This window comes from Arvicola amphibius, chromosome 11 (genome assembly GCF_903992535.2).
Source record: "Arvicola amphibius chromosome 11, mArvAmp1.2, whole genome shotgun sequence".
NCBI lineage: Eukaryota > Metazoa > Chordata > Mammalia > Rodentia > Cricetidae > Arvicola > Arvicola amphibius.
The window spans coordinates 89,849,160-89,871,219 of NC_052057.2; the positions used below are offsets into that span (position 1 = coordinate 89,849,160).

Here is a 22,060-nt window from a genome sequence, read left to right on the forward strand (position 1 = left end):
CTGTACTCTTTTGGTTCTCTACAACATCAAGTCATTTTGTATCTCTGAAGGAGAATTTACCGTTAATACTTGGGTTTTGTTTAGTTTTGGTATTTTCTGTTTGCTTGTTTTTTTTTTCAAGACAGGATTTTTCTGTATTGAAGCTCACTTTTAGAGCAGGCTGGCCTCAAACGCACAGGTATCTACCTGTCTTTGCCTCCTGAGTGCTGGGATTAAAGGCATGAGCCACCATGCCAGGCAACTATGAATTTAAACACTTCCCTAAGTTTTCTGTACCTGAATAAAAATCATGCTTGAACATTCATTTCTTGATGGCTTCCAAAAAAAAAAAAAAAACAAAACAAAACAAAACAAAACAAAAAAAAACACCTTGCTTTTAAAAAAACTTCTAGGAACAAACAACTGAAATGTTCTGTAGATAAAACGCTATTTTCTCTAATTATGATATCATGGAAGGTGTGTGCAATGGGAATCTCACAGACTCCTTGTATTTATGATAAACACTAGAATCTAACAGTTGTTTCTGTATCTCGGGCAGCAGTAGAACGCACTGTTTGTTGAAGAAATTATAGTAGAGAACTATTTTCTATGATTTATAAAGTGGTTTTTCTGAAGGGGTTTTCTATGCATTGTGTAACTTTGGTCACGAGACTATCCAGGTACAATTGGAGGTCTTGAATTATTGGGTACTGCAAACAGAACACAACAAGGACTAAAGGTTGAGGGTATAAAGATTTCCTTCAGAGAACATACAGAATATATCAAAGAGGCTTTGGTCATGAGGAACTTGTACCCCAAACACAAGCTTTGTGTGTGCTTCAGAACAGAGGTTCAAGGTTCTGTTCACAGAAACCGTTCTCTTGCTGCCAGAGGGCGGAAAACTACATTCTGGGATGAGTCTCTGTGAACACTGGCAGAACACAGCACAGCACAAACATATCTAGGAGAATGTGAGACGGGCCTTCATTTTCATCATCCTAATGTTCCTTCTGGAAGCGTTAGTTCTAGTTTGCTCTGCCTTACTAGAAAAAGACATGCTGTAAGGCACCACCACCATGACTTTTCAGTGTTAAAGTCATAAATAATTAAGCAAATACAGAATTCCAAATTTAAACCTTTACTTCAGCCCAGACCTCTATACTAGCCACTGAATATGAATAAATAGATGTAAAAGTTTCCAGTGCCTCAGTACCTGACATGAATGTAAAACATCTCTTTGTTTTAGTTCTATGTGATTCATCTGGGACATTTATAACAATATCTTTTCAATTAAGTTCACTACCAAAGCAAACTCTAATTAAAATAAAGTTATTCTGACTATTTATGAGTAACTAACGTTAAGAAACACAGCTTTGTGCCACTCTTCCCCATTTTTTCCAAAAGGAAATTCCAGAGATATAAAGTCTGGGAATTATTACAAATTCTCCCATGGAAATCCATGATCAATAGAATCTGGAAGACAATGGTAAAGGAAAAATTTCACAGTGACAAATATCTAATAAAACTGATGGCATTTCCTAAAAGGCCAATTTTAAATAATCTCTAAAAAAGGTTTTGAAGCAAGAATACTTCTGACAACCTGTGCAGAATACTGTGTTAGATCAGTGCCTTAAAAAAAAATAGCAATTAGAGCCGGGCGGTGGTGGCGCACGCCTTTAATCCCAGCACTCGGGAGGCAGAGGCAGGCGGATCTCTGAGTTCAAGGCCAGCCTGGTCTACAAGAGCTAGTTCCAGGACAGGCTCTAGAAACTACAGGGAAACCCTGTCTCGAAAAACCAAAAAAATAAAAATTAAAATTAAAAAAAAATAGCAATTAGGGCAAGAGAGTTCAGCAGCTGCTGCTGTCCAGAGGATCTATATTCTACTCCCAGGACCACAGAGTAGCTCTCAATCATCTCTCCAACTCCAGTCCCAGGAAGTCGGATACCCTCTTCTAGTCTCCCCGGATGATAGGTACACACGTAGAGCACATGCAAACATGCAAGCAAAACATACACACAAAATAGCAAAATAAATAAAACCATTTTAAACAAATATTAGTCTTAACATTTTTTAAATCATAACTACTTATGATTTAATGATGGGAAATCAATAGCATTTATCAATTTCTAGGAAAAATGGACTTCTAAGAAGCATAGACTACTGGAGCAGAAGGGACTTTATATGGGAATGCAGCTCTATCATTTGGCAAAATGGTTAAACCAAGGCTCACAGAAAGGGAATAACTTCTTGAAGTAATAAAATCATTTAATGATAAATCAAGACAAGAATGTGTTTTCTGACTTCTAATTTTATAATTTTCTGTAGGATCAGAAAAAAGAAACTTCTACCTGACCACTGTACCTACTTATAATTTCATAAATTACACCTTCCAACTATGCAGAGTTGTAAAGCAACGTGAGCTTTTAAAAGAAAGTTATAGATCCCAAACTAGCACTTCAGACGAGGGCTGCGCTGGCACTGCTCAGCTAAGGTCACTTCTCCACACTCCTAGCCCTGTCCTGTCCCTCTTCCACTGCCCCCTCCCCTCACTACTCTGCATCATCCACGACCTCAACCTCTAGGACCGCAGTGCTACCACAGGGGCCACGTACTTCAGTGCTAGCACTGAGGAGACTTTGATAGTCTTTATCTCTGAAAACCTTGATACAGCAAGAGTTTCCCTTTCTTTTATGCCGTTCACACTCACACATCATAAAAATTAAAACATTTTAATTGTAGTCATGTTTAGTCTGTCTACTTTCTCTGCATCTGCACACTTCACGAGAAAAGGTTTTAACTGGTTTCATGTCTATCAATACAGCTAAGTAACAAAACGGCGATCTAAGTGTATAGTATCAACCAACTTAAAGACTTCTTTCCATAAAAATGTCACTTTTATAACATTAAAAAATTACCCAGGTATGGTGGTATACATCTTTAATCCAAACATTTGGGAGGCAGAGGAAGATAAATTAAGACCAGACAGGACTACAAAGACTTTGTCTCAAAAAGGAGTTAGAGAGAAGAAGAGGAGGAAAAGATGGAGAAGAGTGGAAGAAACGGAAATGGAAGAAATATTAAAAGATATTGTTGCAAGTGATAAATAAACCACAGCACAAATACTGTGTTCTACGTAAAATAGTTTGTCCCACTGACCTTGTTTCTGCACCAAAAAAAATATGGAGCCAACTTATTTAGTGAAGCGTGCTCTCACGCCGAGGTTTAACAACTGCTCTGCTGTGGCTGTGCCACTGCTCCAGAAGGATATCCAGGAGCACACATGAGAGCTCCTGCTGAACATGAGAGCTAATGCCCAGACGAACCCCAGCATGCAAAGGCTGAAGCAGGAAGACTGTCATGTGCTACAGGACTGCCTGGGTTACACATAAGTTCTAGGAATGTCTGGGGTATAGAGAATATAGTTAGACTCAACAAACAAAAAACAACAAAAAAGCAAAACAAATGAGAAAACTCCCAAACAAAGGGAAAAAATCTACACAGTATGGACCATCCCTATGCGTATATCTGCTTAGCAGTGCTCAACTCAGAAGCTGAAGAGTCAGCCTCAAAAAAGGTCTCCCCTGACCAAATTCTCAAGAGATCCAATTCATCCAACCCATCAAATCTGCTCTTCCTACCACTGACGGCAAACAAGGTTTCCTCACCTTCAACAGCATCCTCATCGCTTCAATCCATTCTCATCTACGAATCTAGGATATGGGGGTGGTTTTTGTTGTTTATCAAGCTGTTTAATTCACTCTGAGAACTTTAGACATGTATCTAATATTCTGATCATATTCACGCCTTCCCAGACGGTACTCCCGACTTCATCTAAAATCCTTTCCAACACAGTGTCTATTTTCACATCATTAAAAAAATCAGTATGTGCTAGTGTTTGTGCATGATAGGTATGTTTATGTATGTATGTGTTTATGTATGCATGTATTTGCATGTGTGTGTACGTGATGGATGTGTGTATGTATGATGTGTATGTATATATGTGTGAATGATTTTGCGTGTACACATGTGGAAGTCAGAGGACAGTTTTATAGAGTGAGTTATTTTCCACCTTTATGTGGGAGTGTAGGGTATCAAATTCATATCTTGCCAGACTTGTATAGCAGATGCCTGTCCTGCTGAGCCACCTTGCCAGTTTTAGCCTTTTATCCCCTTTGTTAGGTACACTTGCTTCTTCACTGGTATAGCTCTGAAGCGTTGCCCATATTATACAAATGACCCCACATCATGCACATTAGTCTGGGGGTTGTAGTGCTGCATTATAATATAGCTATAACAAACAGGTTGAGCAAGAGAGAAGAAGAAGTCAGTAAGGAGCACTCCTCCACAGCCTCTGCATCAGCTCCCACCTCTGATTCCTGGTGTGACTTCCCAGGATGATGGGCTACAAGCTGTGGGATGAAGTAAACTTTTCCTTCTCAAGGTGGTTTTGTTCACAGTGTTTTATCACAGCAAAAGAAACCTCACTGAGGCAAAGTTGCTACTTATGGGCTAAGAGGTGAATGTAGTATTGGGGGCAAGCTTTAAGCTTTAAGTTTTCCCTGTGAAGAAGGAAGAAAGGGAATTACTGGGTTGAGACTCAATAAAAGCATGGCAAGCTGACAAGAAAGCAACTAAATTATTCCAACAAAGAAGCAGGGGGCAGTGCTAAAGAACTCAGTGTGACTAGTTTCATTTGGTATTTAAAATGATACACACAAAAGAAAAACAAGTCTAAAGATGTACTAGCATGTAAAAAGGTAGTAAAATTAAAACCTCAAACTAACTGGAACTCATCAAAATGTTAACACATTAAATCTGAATGAGGCAGTTTTCAGGGGAGGGCCTATTGCTTAAAATAGGTATTAGTTATGATAAAAGGAGAATTCATCTCTTATGAACTGTGTTAAGCTTTGATTTAAAAGAAGAAAACAACAGAATAATTTGAAATCGATAAATATAGTAATGTTTAAAATGAAGCCAAAGGTACCTCTGCGAAGCAGCAGAGAAGAGATGATTTCCTAGATATGAGTCCAGGAATGGCGTGTGACTTTAGAAACATACATGGCTACTGAGAACCAAAACAGAATTCATTCAACACAAATGAGTTACACTTTTCAAATAAATTATCTCAAAACAGATCAAAAACCCATATGTAAAATGTGATTTTATGAAATCTAGAGAAAAGGGTAGAAGAAAAATCTGTATGATGTTCAATTTGGTGATGAAGTTTTTATATGAAAACAAAATCACGATTCCTAAAAGGGAATATTGAGAATCTGGTCCTATGAAAGAGCAGACCTGCTCTATCAGTGACTGTCAGGAGGAGGCTAAAACATAGTACAAAGAACAAAAACACACTCACCCACAAAACATACTGTCTGATGCAGGATTTGTATACCACAACTGTTAAAATGCCAAAGAAAACAATATAGTTCAAAAAATAGACAACGATCTGAGCAGGTTCTGCATCAGAGATATGCAGATGGCGATGTGCATCTGAAAAGATACTGGATGTCACCTACCACTGCAGAAATGTAAACTCAAATAACGTGGCATCTCCACAATGCCTATCAGATGGCTACAACACCAAAAGTAGCCAATTGCTGGTGAAGTTTCTAGAGTAACAACAATTATCACTCAGTGCTGACAAAAATAAAAAAATAATTCCATAAGCACTTCAGAGACAGTTTCAGTCTCGAAGAAAGCGCAACATAGTTTTACAACAAGATACAGTAATCAACTCAAGATTTTCCCAGCTCAGGGGGAAACTTGTAACTACACAGAAACCTACATATAAACATTTACGGTAGCTTTGTTCAAACCACTAAAAATGATGGAGGACGGTGAGTAAATACATCACAGTATATCTTTTCAGTGACATACAAGCCAATTAAGTCACACAAGACAGAGAAATGTTAAAAGTATATTATTATGTCAAAGAAATCAACTGGAAGACTGTAATTATATGGCATGGAAAAGCAAAACTACAGACAGCAAGTGGATCAGTAGTTGTCAGGTTTAGCGAGTGAAGACGAATGCATGATGTATAGATACTGTTTAGGACAGTAAAACTATGTAAGTGGAGAAAACATAAATAGACGCAGAATTCTGAATGGGGATATTCAGCTTCTGCCCTCTCAAAGAGGTGGAGGATACTGTCCTACCTCTTAGGTATGGGGCATATAGAGAAGCATCCTTCACGGACCACAACACTGTTCAGCTAGGCAGGCCGTCAAGGTTCACACCAACAATGGCTAAATAATGCTGACATGATGTGATGACAATGGCACTTCCCTCTGTGGTTCTTTCCCCTAAAGCCTGAACTCCAATGTGATCATAAGAAAAGGAACATTGCACAAAATACTTGAATCAGTACTCATCAAAACTGTCAAGGTCATCTATAAAGGTCACACCCGAGAAGAGCCTAAGAAGATGACTAACGCGGTGTGGTGTCCTGGGCTGGTTCTTAGGACAGACAAGAGCTGTTAAGGAAAGACTATGGAACTCTGAATGAAGCACTGCACTTCTTAATAGTACAATGTTCACAGGGATTTATTAATTTCAGGCAATGGACCATACTAATATAAACATTAGTGCTTCACCAATCGTGCTGTAAAGCTGTAAGGACAGTGAATGAGGCTGGGCACTGAGGGTCACGGGGGTAATCCCAGCACCCAGGAGGCAAAGGATTGCAGCAAACTCAAGGCCAGCCAATCTCAGAGAAATAAGAGAATACAGAAAACAATAAATGAAGTCAAACTTATTTCAATACTAAATATTCTTGCTTAAGAGAACTCTGAATAATAGTTATGGTCTTTCATCAAACACTTAAAGAGAAAAGTAGAGAACTGTGGACAAGATTTAAGAAATAGATTTGATGAATAAAGCAACAATTAAGTAATATGGATCAAATGACTGAAGGCAAATAAGAAGCCAGAGAACACAAGAGCCTGTTTCTGAATTGACCTTCCCTACTATATCCATAGTAGTGGTGGACCATATACTTGTGCATTCTAAGCAGGTACTTACCAACCAGCCCTTGGATTGTTTGAGACAGGATCCCATAGCATGGCTCAGACTGGTCTTCAATTCATTATGTAGCCCATGCTGTTCTCAAATTTAAGATCTTTCGGCCTTTAAATTGCTAGAATTACAGACATATACTATTGTGGTTGGCTTTAAGTTGTCTTTTTATTGTATAATTAGGGACCTTAGTTGCAATGCTGTATGCTAGTAGATCTACTATTGATAGAAACTGAGAAAAGGAAACACCTGAATAACAAATACACTACCCAAGGAATACTGTTAAGTTAGGGAAACAGAATGAAGGTAGTAGTCAAGTCATCTTTAAACAGTCACTGATGTGGGTCTGAAAACATTGATCAGCAGTTACTTGCTGCTCTTCCAGAGGACCTAGGTCTGTATCCTGCTCCCACATCAGGCTCATAAAGAGATCTAACTCCAGCTCCAAGGGATCCTTCACAGGTAGACACACACATAAACAAAAATAAAAATTAATATTTAAAACATCATTTATGTATTAAAAATGAAGTATAGGAAGGGAGAGTGGGGACATAACTCCAAGATTAATGGGGCTCAAGAAACAACTCTGCGGTTTAGAAAACTTGCTGCTCTTGGAGAGTCCCTGAGTTCGGTTTCCAGCACCCACACTGGGTGACGCACAGCTGACTGTTACTCTGGTTCCAGGGGATTTGAAACTCCTGACCTCCGAGGGCACCTGCCCATGTGTACATGCCTATATGCACACAAACATATACATATAACTTACAATAAATTTTAAAAAGAAAACTAATCTTGTGTGACTATAGTGATTTCAATGACTAATAAAATTACTAATGAGAAATGGCTAACCAAAAACAGAATTGTCATTATATTAACTTCAGTACAAATTATTATAATGAACGGAGTGACATATTTGGGATGCAGACTAGATGTTGACAGCATGGTTCAAAAGAATAAAAAAAACATATATTCTAAAGAAAAGGAATCATGACAGCAGATGTTCATGCGACACCAGGAAGGTTTCTTTTTTTTGTTTTGTTTTCTAAGACAGGGTTATTTTGTAGCTCTGAAGCCTGTCCTAGAACTAGCTCTTGTAGACCAGGCTGAACTCGAACTCACAGAGATCCGCCTGTCTCTGCCTCCCAAGTGCTGGGATTAAAAGCGTGCGCCACCACTGCCCAAACTGACACCATGAATTTTAGACTATATTAAAAAACACAACTAAGCCTGACTATGAGCGTGACCTTTAAACATCTCAATTATGGGGCTAGGGAAATGTACAGTACTTGCTGTTCAATCATCAAGGACCCGAGTTTGATCCTTAGCACCTACATAAAAAGTTGGGCATGGTAGGATGTACTTGTAATCCCAGGGCTGGAGAGGAGATGGAAGGATTCTTGCAACTCATTGGTCATCAGTCTAGCTGAATGAAGACCTATAAGTCCCAGTAAGAAAACCTGTCTCAAAAAATAAATTAGAAGCCAGGAGGTGGTGGCGCACGCCTTTAATCCCAGCACTCAGGAGGCAGAGGCCGGCGGATCTCTGAGTTCGAGGCCAGCCTGGTCTACAAGAGCTAGTTCCAGGACAGGCTCTAGAAACCACAGGGAAACCTTGTCTCGAAAAAAAAAAAATCAAAGAGCAGTTTATGGTTGTAATAGTTAAGCTTGAATTTAATAGATTCAGTAATGAGCTAAACTCAGGGTTACGTGATTACCACTGTTCAAATATTCCATCAAAAACTTCAAGGGCCTTCTGTAAACTACCAAGGACAGCCTTTTGCGGCCTGGCCATTCTTGTTGTGCTTATTCTTTCGTATGCACTCAGGAACGGCTCCCTCAGGCTAAGTGAGAAGACAGGCAGAGACTAACAGTCGTCCATCCGTGTCTCACTACGTTCGACATGATAAGTAAACTGGTACATAGTTGCCAAAATTTCATTCCTTCAACTTTCTCAAAGGAGAAAAGAAATATCTGCTTGTGATTTATGTGGTCATTCATGACAGCAGCTTTCAAAGTAATACTGTGGCTGCAGTCTCTCAAGCCAACAACGGTTTGCTGCCTGTGCTCTACTAACTGTGGTCACCTGCAATCCATCTGACTGCAGAAACTCCTGTGGCTCACAGTCTAAACCATTCTGTGGCTATATGAGGTTAGGATTAACAAATAAAGCAGCAAAGAGACTGATAGGCAGAGCCAGTTGCTAACAGCTACAGTGTCAAAACTACTCAAACAAGTAAAGAAGCAGCCCACGAGCTTTAAAACTGGAGTAAACTGATACGGTTGAGACTCCTTTTTTCTCTGACTTAACAAGATATGTGAGCTTGGCAAAATGCTACTGAGAAACTGAGACTAGAAAGAGAAGCTAAGCCATTATTTAGACTGGCTTTAATTTTACTTTTATTAAGCTACTTGTAATAGGGCATAATACTACAGGAAGTTCAGGACTAACTTTAGTTTTCAGTTCTGCCTCGTATCAGCAGAGGTGTAATACAGAAAGATGACCAATCTTTTTAAGCCTCCGTTTACTCTTCTGTAAAACGGACAAGGGATAATAAATCCTACCTTTAGCAGAGGACCATTTTGATTCTTTTTTTTTTTTTTTTTTTTTTTTGGTTTTTCGAGACAGGGTTTCTCAGTGGCTTTTGGAGCCTGTCCTGGAACTAGCTCCTGTAGACCAGGCTGGTCTCGAACTCACAGAGATCCGCCTGCCTCTGCCTCCCGAGTGCTGGGATTAAAGGCGTGCGCCACCACCGCCCGGCCAGAGGACCATTTTGAAAGTTAGGACACACAGAAAAACATGAATGCTGTTATGAACTATATTCAAAATAACCTGACATTATTAACATGTATATCAATGTTTCATAAGCTAAGGTTAAAAGTATAATGTGACATTAGAAATAAAGCATGTTGGTATTAATCTAGTAGACAGAAATCTAGTATGTCAAAAGCAAATAAGATTTGTTACTTTAAAAAGATTGTTGTTATTGTTTTAAATAATGTTCAGCCAGGAAGGGTGACTTTTGACTATAACCCTGGCCACTATCAACTATGCAGTGAGATCCTCATGCCATCACCACAAGTAAAATAAATAAAAATCTTGTGGTGGTTTGAAAGAAAATGTCTCCCACAGGGAGTAGTACTATCAGGAGGTGTGGCCTTGTTGGAGGAAGTGTGCCACTGTGGAGGTGGGCATGCTCAAACTATGCCCAATGTGGCACAGAGTCACTTCCTGTTAGTTCCTTCTCCAGCATTATGTCTGCCTGCATGTCGCTATGTTTCCCACTGTGATCATAATGGACTAACTAAAACTGTAAGGCAGCTCCAATTAATGTTTTCCTTTATAAGAGTTGCCTTGGTCACAGGGTCTGTTCATAGCAACAGAAACTCTAGGACAGATCTACTTTTGATCTCTTTAAGGTCTTAATGCTACAGAGACCTGGGGTAACACCAGGACAATCAGAAGAGCACGGCGGAGACAGCAGAAGGGAAGAAAGGCGGGAACCACTTGTCTGAAGAAATATTTAGAGATGAACAAATGGAGGAGTATTAACACTGCCTTATTTCCCCATCTCACGGCCTTCACAATCTACTGTCCCAGAGCAAAACTAACTAGACTTTGTCAACAACCTAGAAAAGCAGCAATAATGAAAGACATAGGTAGTGATAACTATATGTATGCCCTTTTCTCCTGCACATGTTAACTTCTTATTGGTCCACTTAAATATCTATTCACTATCTTAGGGTTTAGGGTGAAATCTATACTAACTTTCCTAAGTAATCCTTTTTGTTATTTTACTTTGGGAGACTGGGTCCCACTGTACAGCCCGGCTAGCCTGAAGCTCTCTATAGGCCAGGGTGGCCTCATCCAGGTCTGCCAGAGTGAAAGTAATTTAAAGAAAAAATGCTCAGGAGACAGCTGTGCTGCTGCCCTTCCTGGTACAGCCTACATGTTGTTGAATGCCGTGACTTAGTTGTCCACTTCAGGCATTACTTCAATAGCTGATAGTTTGACTGGGATCTTTACTGCCTGAGCTCAAAACACAGTAACACAATAAGATGTACAAAGATCTGAAAAAACTAATCTTAGAAAAAGAAGACTTCAGAGTTTCAGCAGTGACAGGTTACTCTTATTTGGAGGAAAAACGAGTACTACCTGATTTCTGCTTCATCGTCTGTCAAGTTAGTTTATCATTTATATTGATGAGTTATCATCACATTGCTACCTGCCAGGGTACTACAAAGAGAACGCTTCTGATAAAAAGATGTTGAGAAAAAAATTTACAATTTTGGTTTTTCTAAATTCCTATAAATATACCTTCCCCAAAATAAAGTTGAAAGTCCTCCACATAAAATTTAACTAAATGAATGGGTCTCCTTTGATACATCTTGAGATGAGTTATAGCTAAATATTTAAATATTTGTTTTTTTCCTGGGCTAATGATTCATTTGCGCTCTCTCTCTCTCTCTCTCTCTCTCTCTCTCTCTCTCTCTCTCTCTCTCTCTCTCACAAATTTACCTTTATCCTTATCCATTGGCTCCTGGGAAAGAATAGTGGACAGTACCGCATTTTTCCACACCCCAGACTCCTGAGCTAGAGTTGCTAAAAAGTGTAGCTCGCAGCTGCCGCTCTCCATCAGCGTCTCATGAGCTACCTACAAATGTTAAATAAACACACCATTTAGATGCCTTAAAGTTTAACCAATAAGCAAAACTCATTCAACTGCATCCTTATTACATAGGTAAGTAATCTCACCTGCACCAATGTCTGAAATTGTTCCCACTGTTTATCTGATAACTCAACAGGTAGACATAGTAAAAGTTCAACACAGCTTCTAAAAAGGAAAAGGACACAAATGATTATTGAAAATAAAAAAATTAATTATAGTCTTTGATTAATGTTTCAAAGTTCTACTCACAATGCCAAGCGTTCCAGAACCAAGGCTACACTTTCACATTCTGAGGTAAGGTATGGTCGAGCTTTAACATAACTTTGGATGGCCACTGTGTACACCTCCAGTAGAGGTAAGGGGTCTTCGGAAGTTTTCCACTTCTCTGCATATTCAAGGAGTGTCTGTTTTGGAAGGAATAATAAAACATATTCAAATGTAAATAAAAATTGCACATTGACTCATCAACTTTTTTCCTTTTCCAACTATTTTAAACAAAAATGTTTCAAACAATTTTGAAGAACAAAAAAGCAGTTTGTGCTGGGCAGCAGTCAGGCACACCTTTAATCCCAGCACTAGGGAGGCAGAGGCAGGCGGATCTCTGAGATCTCACGGCCAGCCTGGTCTACAAACCAAGGTCTAAAACCGTCAGGGCTGTCACACAGAGAAACCCTGTCTCAAAAAACCAAAATAAGTAAACTTTAAAAGAAAAAAAAAACAGTTTGTGTTAAATATTAAAGCTGTTTCCAAGAGCAAGATGAAGAGTGGCTTCCTAAGCAGCAGCAGCCTTCAGCACAGCTGCTTTAGAACTGAGCAAGACAGAATCAAGTTCACCGGGCCATATCAACTCCCAGGCCTAGCTCCTGTCCAGAAATTCCTACACTGGCTTTTCTTGGCAAGTCCCCTCAAGAACCATGCCCTACAAACAAAGCCACCGCCTAGAGCAGTTCCTGACACTGAGGTACTGAAGTAGTCAAGCCTGAAACAAGCTAGAAGATCACATCAAAAACAAGCAATGAAGGAAATCAACATGCCAAATTCACATCACAAAAACAACAAAAAAGACCAATAGCATTACCCCCCCCCACACACACACACACACACTAGCCCTGTAGTAATGTTCTCCAATGAGAGCTACCTAGATGAACTGCAGGACACAGAATGTAAATGAGCAATCACAAACAACACCTTTATCACACTTCAAGGTATTTAAACACAGCTCAAGGAGCTTAAAAAGGTTATCAATAAGTTGTGTGATGGCCAAAAAAAGACAGACATATAAACTGAATGGAACGAAGAAAACTTAGGTTTGAAAAGTGAATTCAGTAAAGTGATTAAGGCTAGTGGGCGCTGAAATTAAGATGGACTTGCCCTGGTTTGTTTGTCAATTTGACACAAGCTAGAGTATGTGACAAGAGGAAACCGAAACAGAAACGCTCCTGTGGGGCATCTTCTTGATTAATGATTGATATGGGAGTGCCTAGTCAATTGCGGATGGTGCCACACCTGGCACGTGGTCCTGAATGTATAAGAAAGCAGGTTGAGCAGGTCATGGGGAACAAGCCAGTAGACAGCACTCCTTCATGGGCTCTGTTTGAGTTCCTGCCTTGAGTTCCCTAGATGATGGAGCATACTGCTTTCGATCATGGTATTTTATCATGGCGACAGACAACGTAACTAAGACAAATATTGATACCAGGTTTGTGGAACACTGCTTGTGACAGACCTGACCGTGTTTTGGGGAGGATTGTGGAAGGACTTTTCAAGTATTCAGAGCTTAAGAAGCTACTGTAGGAATTTAAAAAATAATAAAAAGCAGTGAATATAATTCAAGGCCTAGCTCATAAAGTTTCAGAGGGACATTCTGAGCATCCCTTAAAGGCCATCAGGGTCCTTCAATATTCTGAATCAAGAATTTGTGGTTCTGGTCAGCTGGGACTGAAGAATCAGCCATGATTAAGAACAGACCAGCAGAGTGGGTAGTGTTTCCTGAGGATCAGCACTTAAAAGCTGTGGTCCAGAGACAGCCAAGGCTATATGTCATGCTGGCAGCCAAATCTGGTAATGGGTCAGTTTCCCAAGTGGTACTGGTTTTGAGGAATGAAGGCGTCATGTCATAGTTGAGGATAAAAACAAAAAACTTTCTATGATATAAGCAGACAAAAAATTTGTGACTAATAAATCAGTCCTACAGAGAATAATGTAAGCAATACTTAATACTGAAGAGAGGAATAAACACAGCCAAGAGACTACAGAAAGAAAACAAAGGAAGCTGTAATGACTAAAACAAAAAATATTATGACAATATAACCAGCGCACACACACACACACTCCTATTGACAATAACTTTGAATATTAATGGTCTCAATTCCCCAATCAAAAAACACAAATTAGATGAATAGATTAAGAAACAAAACCCAAGCTGGCTAAGACCTTTTATCTTAACCAGCACTGGGAAGGGAGAAGCAGGAGGATTAGTTGAGGCCAGAATGCTCTACTTAGTGAGGACCATAGAGACACTGTGTCAAAGAAAACAAAATCTTTCCACTGTTTACAAGAAACTTTAAAGATAGGCACCACCGTAAAGATAGGCAGACATATCCCAAGCAAATGGGACTAGGAAGAAAGCAGTTGTAATTATCCTAATTTCTAAAAAAACAAGCTTCAAACCAAAACTAGTCAGAAGATATAAAGAACATTCCATTCTAATCAATGGAACAATTAATCGAGAAGACATTACAATACTTAACACACATGTACCAAAGTCTGACACACCCATTTTCATAAAATGATTACTACTGCAATTAAAGACAAGGATTAGCTCTAATTCAGTATAGGACAGGATTTCATTACCCCACTTACTCCTATAAATAGGTCATCTAGACAAAAATTAAAAACAAGAATTAAATAACATCACACTGATCAAGTGGACATAACAGGTTTATAAGAATATTTCTCCCAAACTCCAAAGAATATGCATTCCACTCTGGAGCACATGGAAGCTTCTTCAATACAGAACATATCCTGGAACACAAAAGAAATTTTAACAAGCTCAGAAAAACTAAAACAATTTGTGTGTCCTATCTGACTACAATAAAATAAAGTTTAAAACCAAGAGCAAATGAATGTCTAGTAACTATACAAAGTCATGAAGATTAGTATTACTAAATAATAAATGGATCAAAGAAATAAAAAAATGAAAAACACAAAAAAATCCAGAATATTTAAAGTAGTTTTAAGAACTATGCTCAATTAACTTAGAAAATCCAAAAGAAATGGATTAATATAAAGATTCATCTAAACCAAAGTAAAACCAAGAAAAGCTCAAAACTTCAACAGACCATGACAAATAAGGAGAACAAACAGTAAGAAAAAGCCTTCCTTGGGGCCGGAAAGATGGCTTGGAGGGAAAGAATAATTGCTGTTCTTCCAAAGAGGACCAGCCTTTGGATCTGAGCTCAGAGCTCCCCGTAATTCCAACTCTAGTGGATGCAATGCCCTCTTCTGGCGTCTATGGGTACTCACATACACATGTACATATACACAAGCAGAAACCATGCACACATGAATAAAAATAAACAAATGCTTTAAAAGGACTTCTTAGTAAAACAAGCCTGGACCCAGATGAATTCACAGCAGAATGCTACCAGACTTTCTACAAAGAACTATGAACAGTACACTTATCAAAAAGATCATCTACCTTGATCAAGTACTTGGTATCCTAGAGAAAAAGAGGTAATTTAGCATGTGTAAGTCAGTAGAAGTAATACAATCACACAAATGGGCAAACATCATGCGATCATTTCAACAGATGCAAAAAAGGCCTCTGACAAAATCCAACATGCCTTCAATAATCAAAGCCCCAGAGAAGTATTTTGTGCCTGCTTTTGAGCCTGTGGGCTTGGGTAATGGGCCAATCAGATTAGTGTCCAGTGATGGGTGATGAGCACACGTGGATCCTACCTCCACATGCTACAGGGAGAGTAGCCCCAGCTGAAGGGACCAACAGTATAGTGAGCCCAGGCTGGGCTCACGAACCTAGAGGCCCACACCATGGATTCAGTGATCTCAGGCCCTTCTGGGAGATCATCAGGCCTGGTAACTTCTCAGGTTAGAGCAGGGCTGGGAACAAGTAGTACCAAGCCACTACACAGAAGTTACAGAGTTGTTTGAGTGGGTGTTGAACATTGTGAGGAAGCCGAGAGATGTGGCTGTCTGCAGGGCGTTCAGCTGGTCTCCCTGAGGGGAGATCTGGGTCTGGGAGCAAGAACCGAGGAGGCAGAATCATGAAACCAGTATAGTACCTTCCCCAACATGCTGGACACAGTGAGTGGTTCAGCCCTACAACACCACCCTTCCAGTCCATCAACTTGCTGAAAACACAGATGAGACCTGATGCTTTGAAAATGATGAGTGTGACTTATCACATATGCTTCAAAGCCTACAGTGACCAATCCCTATTTGCTACCACAGTAAGGTAATCACTTGCCTACAAATATGGTGCCCTCTTCTCGCCTGCAGGTCTTCATGCCTGCCTTTGTGCCCTTGACAAGTTGGGCAGCCAGTAGTACCTACACCCACCCTGACAGCACCTGAACTCACCCAGAAGATGTCTGATGGCGAGAACACAATGACCATTTGTGACCCCCACTACCATGGGTTCCAACTGATAACAGCTGCCATGTTCAGGTGCTATCTGTCCATGAAGGAGGTGCAAGATGCTTTCTATCCAAACAAGAACAGTAGTGACCTAGTGCAGTGGGTCCCCAACAATGTGAAAAGTTACCTGTGACAGTACACCTCAGGGAATAAATATGTTCATCACCTTCAAGAGCAACTGCACCACCATCAGGGACTGTTCTAATGGATCTCAGAGCAGTTCACAGCCATGTTCCCGCACAAGGGCTTCATGAACTGGTGGATGAAGGCACATCTAAGATGGAGTTCTTCAAGGCTGAGAGCAGTATGACCGCCCTGGTGTCATAACACAAGCAGCATCAGGATGCTACAGGCAGAGGAGGAGGAGGAGGAAGAGGAGGAGGAGGAGGAGGAAATAGCCCAAAGCTGTTTTGGCAGCTAAAGCACAGGAGCAGTATGAACTTTATTCATTCACAGCTTGTCGGCTAGTCATGTCCACGGTGCATTTGCTGCCCCAACCTAACATCCCTTACGTAGATAGTACTAGTAAAGCAACTTCAAAGTGTGAGGAAATGTCCCAGAAAAGGGAGAACTGGAGGAAATCTTCAGCATATAAAAAATAAAGGCTATATATGATAAATCCACAGCCCATATCACCATAAAGAGAGAAAAACTAAGGCTGGGCAGTGGTGGTGCACATTTTTAATTCCAGAAATTGGGAGGCAGACACAGCTAGATCTCTTGAGTTTGAGGCCAGCCTAGATACAGAAAGTTCCAGCTGGGGTTACACAGAAAAACCTTATCAAAAAGAAAAATGGAGAGGAGAGGGGAGGGGAGGGAATAGAGAAATTTGATCAGATATCAAAAAGAACAACCCAACATCCACACACCTTTTTGATACAAGGCTCAGAGCTCGAGCTGGAGCAACAGCAAGAGAAGAAATCGATGGGATCCAATAAAAAAGAAGTCAAATTATTCCTATTTCCAAGTGATAGGACATTCATTATACGAGATCCTAAAAATTGTACCAGGGATGTTAAACTTCTAGAAATGTTAAACAATTTCAGAAAATTTGAGGAAAACAAAATTGACTTATAATAGCTTTTCTTTTTTAAAAAGATTTATTTATTTATTTTATGTATATAGCTGTTCTATCTGTATTATGATTTTATGCCTGAAGAGGGCATCAGATCCCTTTATAGATGGTTGTGAGCCACCACGTGGTTACTGGGAATTGAACTCAGGTCCTCTGGAAGAGCAGCCAGTGCTCTTAACCACTGAGCCATCTCCCCAGCACCTTATAATAGCTTTTCTATCCACCAACAGCAAACATATTAACAAGAGAATCTGGGCATGTTCTCATTCATAATAGCCTAAATATGAGGGAGGGGTAAATACAAAGAAGGATGTGAGAGACCTCTACAACAACAACTTTACGTCGCTAAGGAGATTTAAGATAAAAGATGGAAAAGCAACCCATGCTCATAGAAGGATAAGACTACTGTGAAACGACCACACTACCAAAGGCGATTTACATACTGACTGCAATTCCAATCACAGTTCCCATGACATTTTTTCCACAGAAATGAGGGGAATCCCTAAAATTTGTAAGTAACAACAGAAGGCCCAGGATGGCCAAAGTAATACTGAGCAAAAAAGTACAATGTGGCAGAAATTCATGCTGGCCTGGCATCAGAGGGTTAGCAAGTAACCTTCACTACACCTGGCCCAGCTCTGGAGTTTTCACTCAGCCCCTAACCTAGCCTTTGTGTTACAGATATCTTTTGTTGCCCTATGTGAATCTTGTCTGACAGTCTTCCATGGATACAAAACCTATGTAAAACCTGGTTTAGAGGAAAACCAGAAAACTGTGGGACCTCATGAATCAGGTATTGCACAAGGCCTTGTATTTTTGGAAACTTCATTCAGTTTGTTTTGAGATATGGAAATCTACTAAAGTATAAATATAGGAAAGAATATGCCAAGAGGCCAAGGGAAACCAGCTCACCAAGACTGAGCCCCCTCAGTAGCAGAGGCTAAGTCCATTCTTATGTGTCTCTGAGTCTTCATTTCATGACCTGTGTGAACCCGCATACTCCACATAATCGTGCCGGGTCACATATAACAGTACAATGCTGAAGAAACTGCAATTCCAGATTCAAGACATATTACAAAGCAATAGCAATAAAAACTGCATGGCTCTGGCATAAAACAGGCTTATCAATGGAACCAAAAAGAAGAACCGAATACGGGCACATAGAATTACATTTGCCATTTGATATCTGACAAAGACACCAACTATATGCACTGGATTAAAGACAGTCATCACCAACAAATGCTACTTGGAAAACTAGGTGTTCACGTGAAGAATGAAATTAGATCCCTCCCTGTCACACAGCTCAAGAGTCAACTCCAAAGGTTCAAAGACTTCAATCTGATACCTGAAACTCTGAAACTGCTGTTAAGACTTACAAGACAGGGTGCAGGAAAAGACTTGCTGAGCAGAACTCCATTTGCCCAGTAATTAAGGTCAACAAAAGACAAATGGGACATCGTTAAACTAAAAGCTAAAGAATGATCAACTAAGTTAAGAAAATCTTGTTCAACTATACATCTGAGGATTGATATCCAAAAGAACTTGATTGACTTTTTCAAGTCAAAAGAACTTGAAAAACAGGGTCAAGAAAACAAATGACAAAAATAATAAGGGGGTTGGAGGCACTACAGATTTGAAGAGCTCTCAAAAGAAAGAAATCTTTTCAAAAAACCGTGTTCAACATTACTAGCAATTAGTGAAAAGCAAATTAAAACTATATTCAGATTTCATCTTACCCCAGTCAGAATGGCCAAGATCAAGAAAACTGACAAGAAATGTTGGTGAGAATATATGGTTGGTGGGCTTCCACTATGGAAACCCGCGTCGGAGGGCAAAAAGCTATAAGTAGATCTATCATATAATCTAGCTATATCGTTCCACAGCAAATGTTCGAATGACTCATATCTTATCCTACATATACTTGCTTGGCTATGCTCCTTGCTGCTCTATTCACAATAGCCAGAAAATGGAAAACGGTCTATATGTCCTTCATCAGACGAATGAATAAATACAAATCTAGTACATAAACACAAGAGTATCTACTTAGCTGTATGGAAAATGAAATTTGCAGTAAATGGACAGAACTAGAGAGTATACAGAGTTATCCAGATACAAAGGAACAGATGCCATACCTTCTTTCTCATTTGTGGATTCTAGCTCCAAATCTTTACCAATGTGTATATAACCTGGACTAACTGCAGACACCACAAAAGTAGCAAGGAATCAAGGGAGAGGGGTTGAAGGAGCTCTAGAGAGGAGAAGAATATAACATGGGTGCTGTATGGGGGAAAACAGAAAAAATGGGGGCGGGCCAGGTAGCACGACTAATAAAAACCCAGAGAGAGAGAGAGAGAGAGAGAGAGAGAGAGAGAGAGAGAGAGAGAGAGAGAGAGAGAGAGAGACGGTTCAACCTGAAGATCAGAAAAGCAAAAGCAGAAAGCTCTTACCTTTTTGAAGTATTCAGACTGAAAAGGAGTGAGTTCCTGTCTCATCCCACCTTATATTCCTCTCTAGTGCTAGTATTAAAGGTGTGCACAACCACCGCCTGCCCTCTAAGGCTGACTAGTGTGGTTGCTGGGATTAAAGCTACCAGTGCCTGGCCTGTACGGCTGACTAGTGTGGCTGCTCTGCACTGATCTTCAGGCAAGCTTTATTAAAATACAAATAAAATATCACTACAGGGATATCTGGAAGGGGAAGGATAACTAACACTAAAAATGTTTGAAAAAGCTAGTTTATATATGTGTGTATGTGTGTGCACATGTGAATATGCACACACATACACACAGAGGAGAGGGAGGGAGGGAGGGAAGGAGAGAGGGGGAGAGGGAGGGAGAGGGAGAGAGAAAGAGAGTTTAAATGAAGTTACACCACTTGGAGTGATAATCAGAGACTAATAAAAACCCAAGTGCTTCTCTGAGCTATTGTTCAGGAGTCCAAAAAACTCCCAAAACAATATAGACCATTACCATTCTAGATTGCCTCCCACAACCTAAAGATAAGACACTATGGGTGAAGACACCACACACCTTGAACACAACACTTGGAGGAAATAAAGCTGAAATTGACCTGGAAGCCTCCTCCCTAAATTCTAATTTCATAAATATCTGAGATGCTATACCAGCTGCCAAGAGAGAAAAGAAACAATATTCTTATCTGATGTGGGATGTCCTTCTGTATTCTGTGAATGTTTGAATGTCACTGGCTAATAAAGAAGTTGATTTGGCCAATAGTCTGGTAGAATATAGCCAGGTGGGAAATCCACATAAAGATAAAAGAAGGCAGAATCAGAGAGATGCCAGTAGCTACTGGAGAAGCAAGATATGAGGTAACAAGTCACAAGCCTCGTGGTAAGATATAGAATAGAAATGGGTTAATTTCAGTTATAAGAGCTAGTTAATAGTAAGCCTAGGCTAATAGGCCAAACAGTTTGTAATTTATATTAAGCCTTAGAGTGGTTATTTGGGAAATGGCGGTGGGAAAGAAACCTTCAATTACACTTATCTAGTTGTAAAGACTATGAATCACAATGACCATCAAGGCAAGATATCCCCAAGGGTAGAATAGTGCCACTAACAATCTTGGGTATAATCAACAGCTTCCTAATTAATTAGACTTAAGAACTGCTCAATAGAAATAAATTCACATTGAGTATTATAAACCGAGCTAAATACTGTGGCTGGTGAGGTCAAGTACCCTAGAGGGGAATCTACTGCCTACTTCCCTAAATCTGTGTAAGTTCTAACTGCATTTTAAATAGTTATATCCTCTCTCACCACACATCAAAGAAGCTAATCCACAACTGGTCAAAATACAGAGAATAACCCCTACACCTACAGCTCAAGGAACACTGGAAGATTTTGGCAGCCAGAGAATCAGGATGTCTGCTGTAAGACTCATCTCTATGACAGGGAAACTACACCCATGAAATCTCAACAATATGGCTACCCAAACAAGACCAGTACAATGACTACAACACATGCCAATAAAGATGGGACAAATAGCAAAAGCTCCACCCTTAGACAATGAGCTGCAGACATTTAATGGCTGCTGAGAGAGGGAGAATTAGTTTTCTCCTGGGACAAGCCCCCTGATAGATTATCCAATCCCAAAAGGTCATTAGCAAACTAAATGAACAAGCTGTATTTACATATACATGTGTGCTCATGTATACACATAAACATACATGTAACAATAATTATTCAATAAGAGGAGGTTATGAGTTTGATGAGGGAAAGGTGGAAATGATGCAGGAAACTTTTTACTAATTAAGTTTTTTCATTTACTTTGCATCCAGACTGGAGTTTCCCCTCCCTTCTTCCATTCCCTCCCCCCTTATTTGCACTTTATTAAGCATTTTGACCATTTTTTTAAAAATAAAATTTATTTCTAGAACCAAAAGAAAATGGAAAATTGTTTTAATTAAGATCACTTGTAATTTATTTGATAATAAAATATAACACAGGTTTCACCACCCTCCTTAATGTGTATTCAGATGTTTGACTCATAAACACTTCACAGATTCAAAGGAAGTTATTACAAAATACATATGGATAAAACTCAAGGATACATCACCTTATAAAACATTCTACATATTTTATATTTGTATTAGGCAATTTCAGAAACTCATACACTCATTATTTCTCAGCTAACAT

The 22,060-nt window shown here is 39.6% G+C and overlaps 1 protein-coding gene across 4 annotated transcripts in view; it reads right to left on the bottom strand.

The window, feature by feature from the left end:
- Positions 1–22,060, bottom strand: part of Znf292 (zinc finger protein 292) — an 81,476-nt gene that overhangs the window by 25,481 nt on the left and 33,935 nt on the right. For 2 of the 4 annotated variants that reach the window (XM_038347224.1, XM_038347223.1), the window contains exons 2-4: positions 11,921–12,075; positions 11,758–11,836; positions 11,521–11,656 (exon numbers count right to left, since the gene is read on the bottom strand). In XM_038347224.1, the coding sequence (XP_038203152.1) occupies positions 11,521–11,656; positions 11,758–11,836; positions 11,921–12,075 (370 nt within the window). Of the gene's footprint in view, positions 1–7,011; positions 7,127–11,520; positions 11,657–11,757; positions 11,837–11,920; positions 12,076–22,060 lie in introns of those variants that run through there. The other 2 variants (XM_038347226.2, XM_038347225.1) reach the window with 2 other exon arrangements.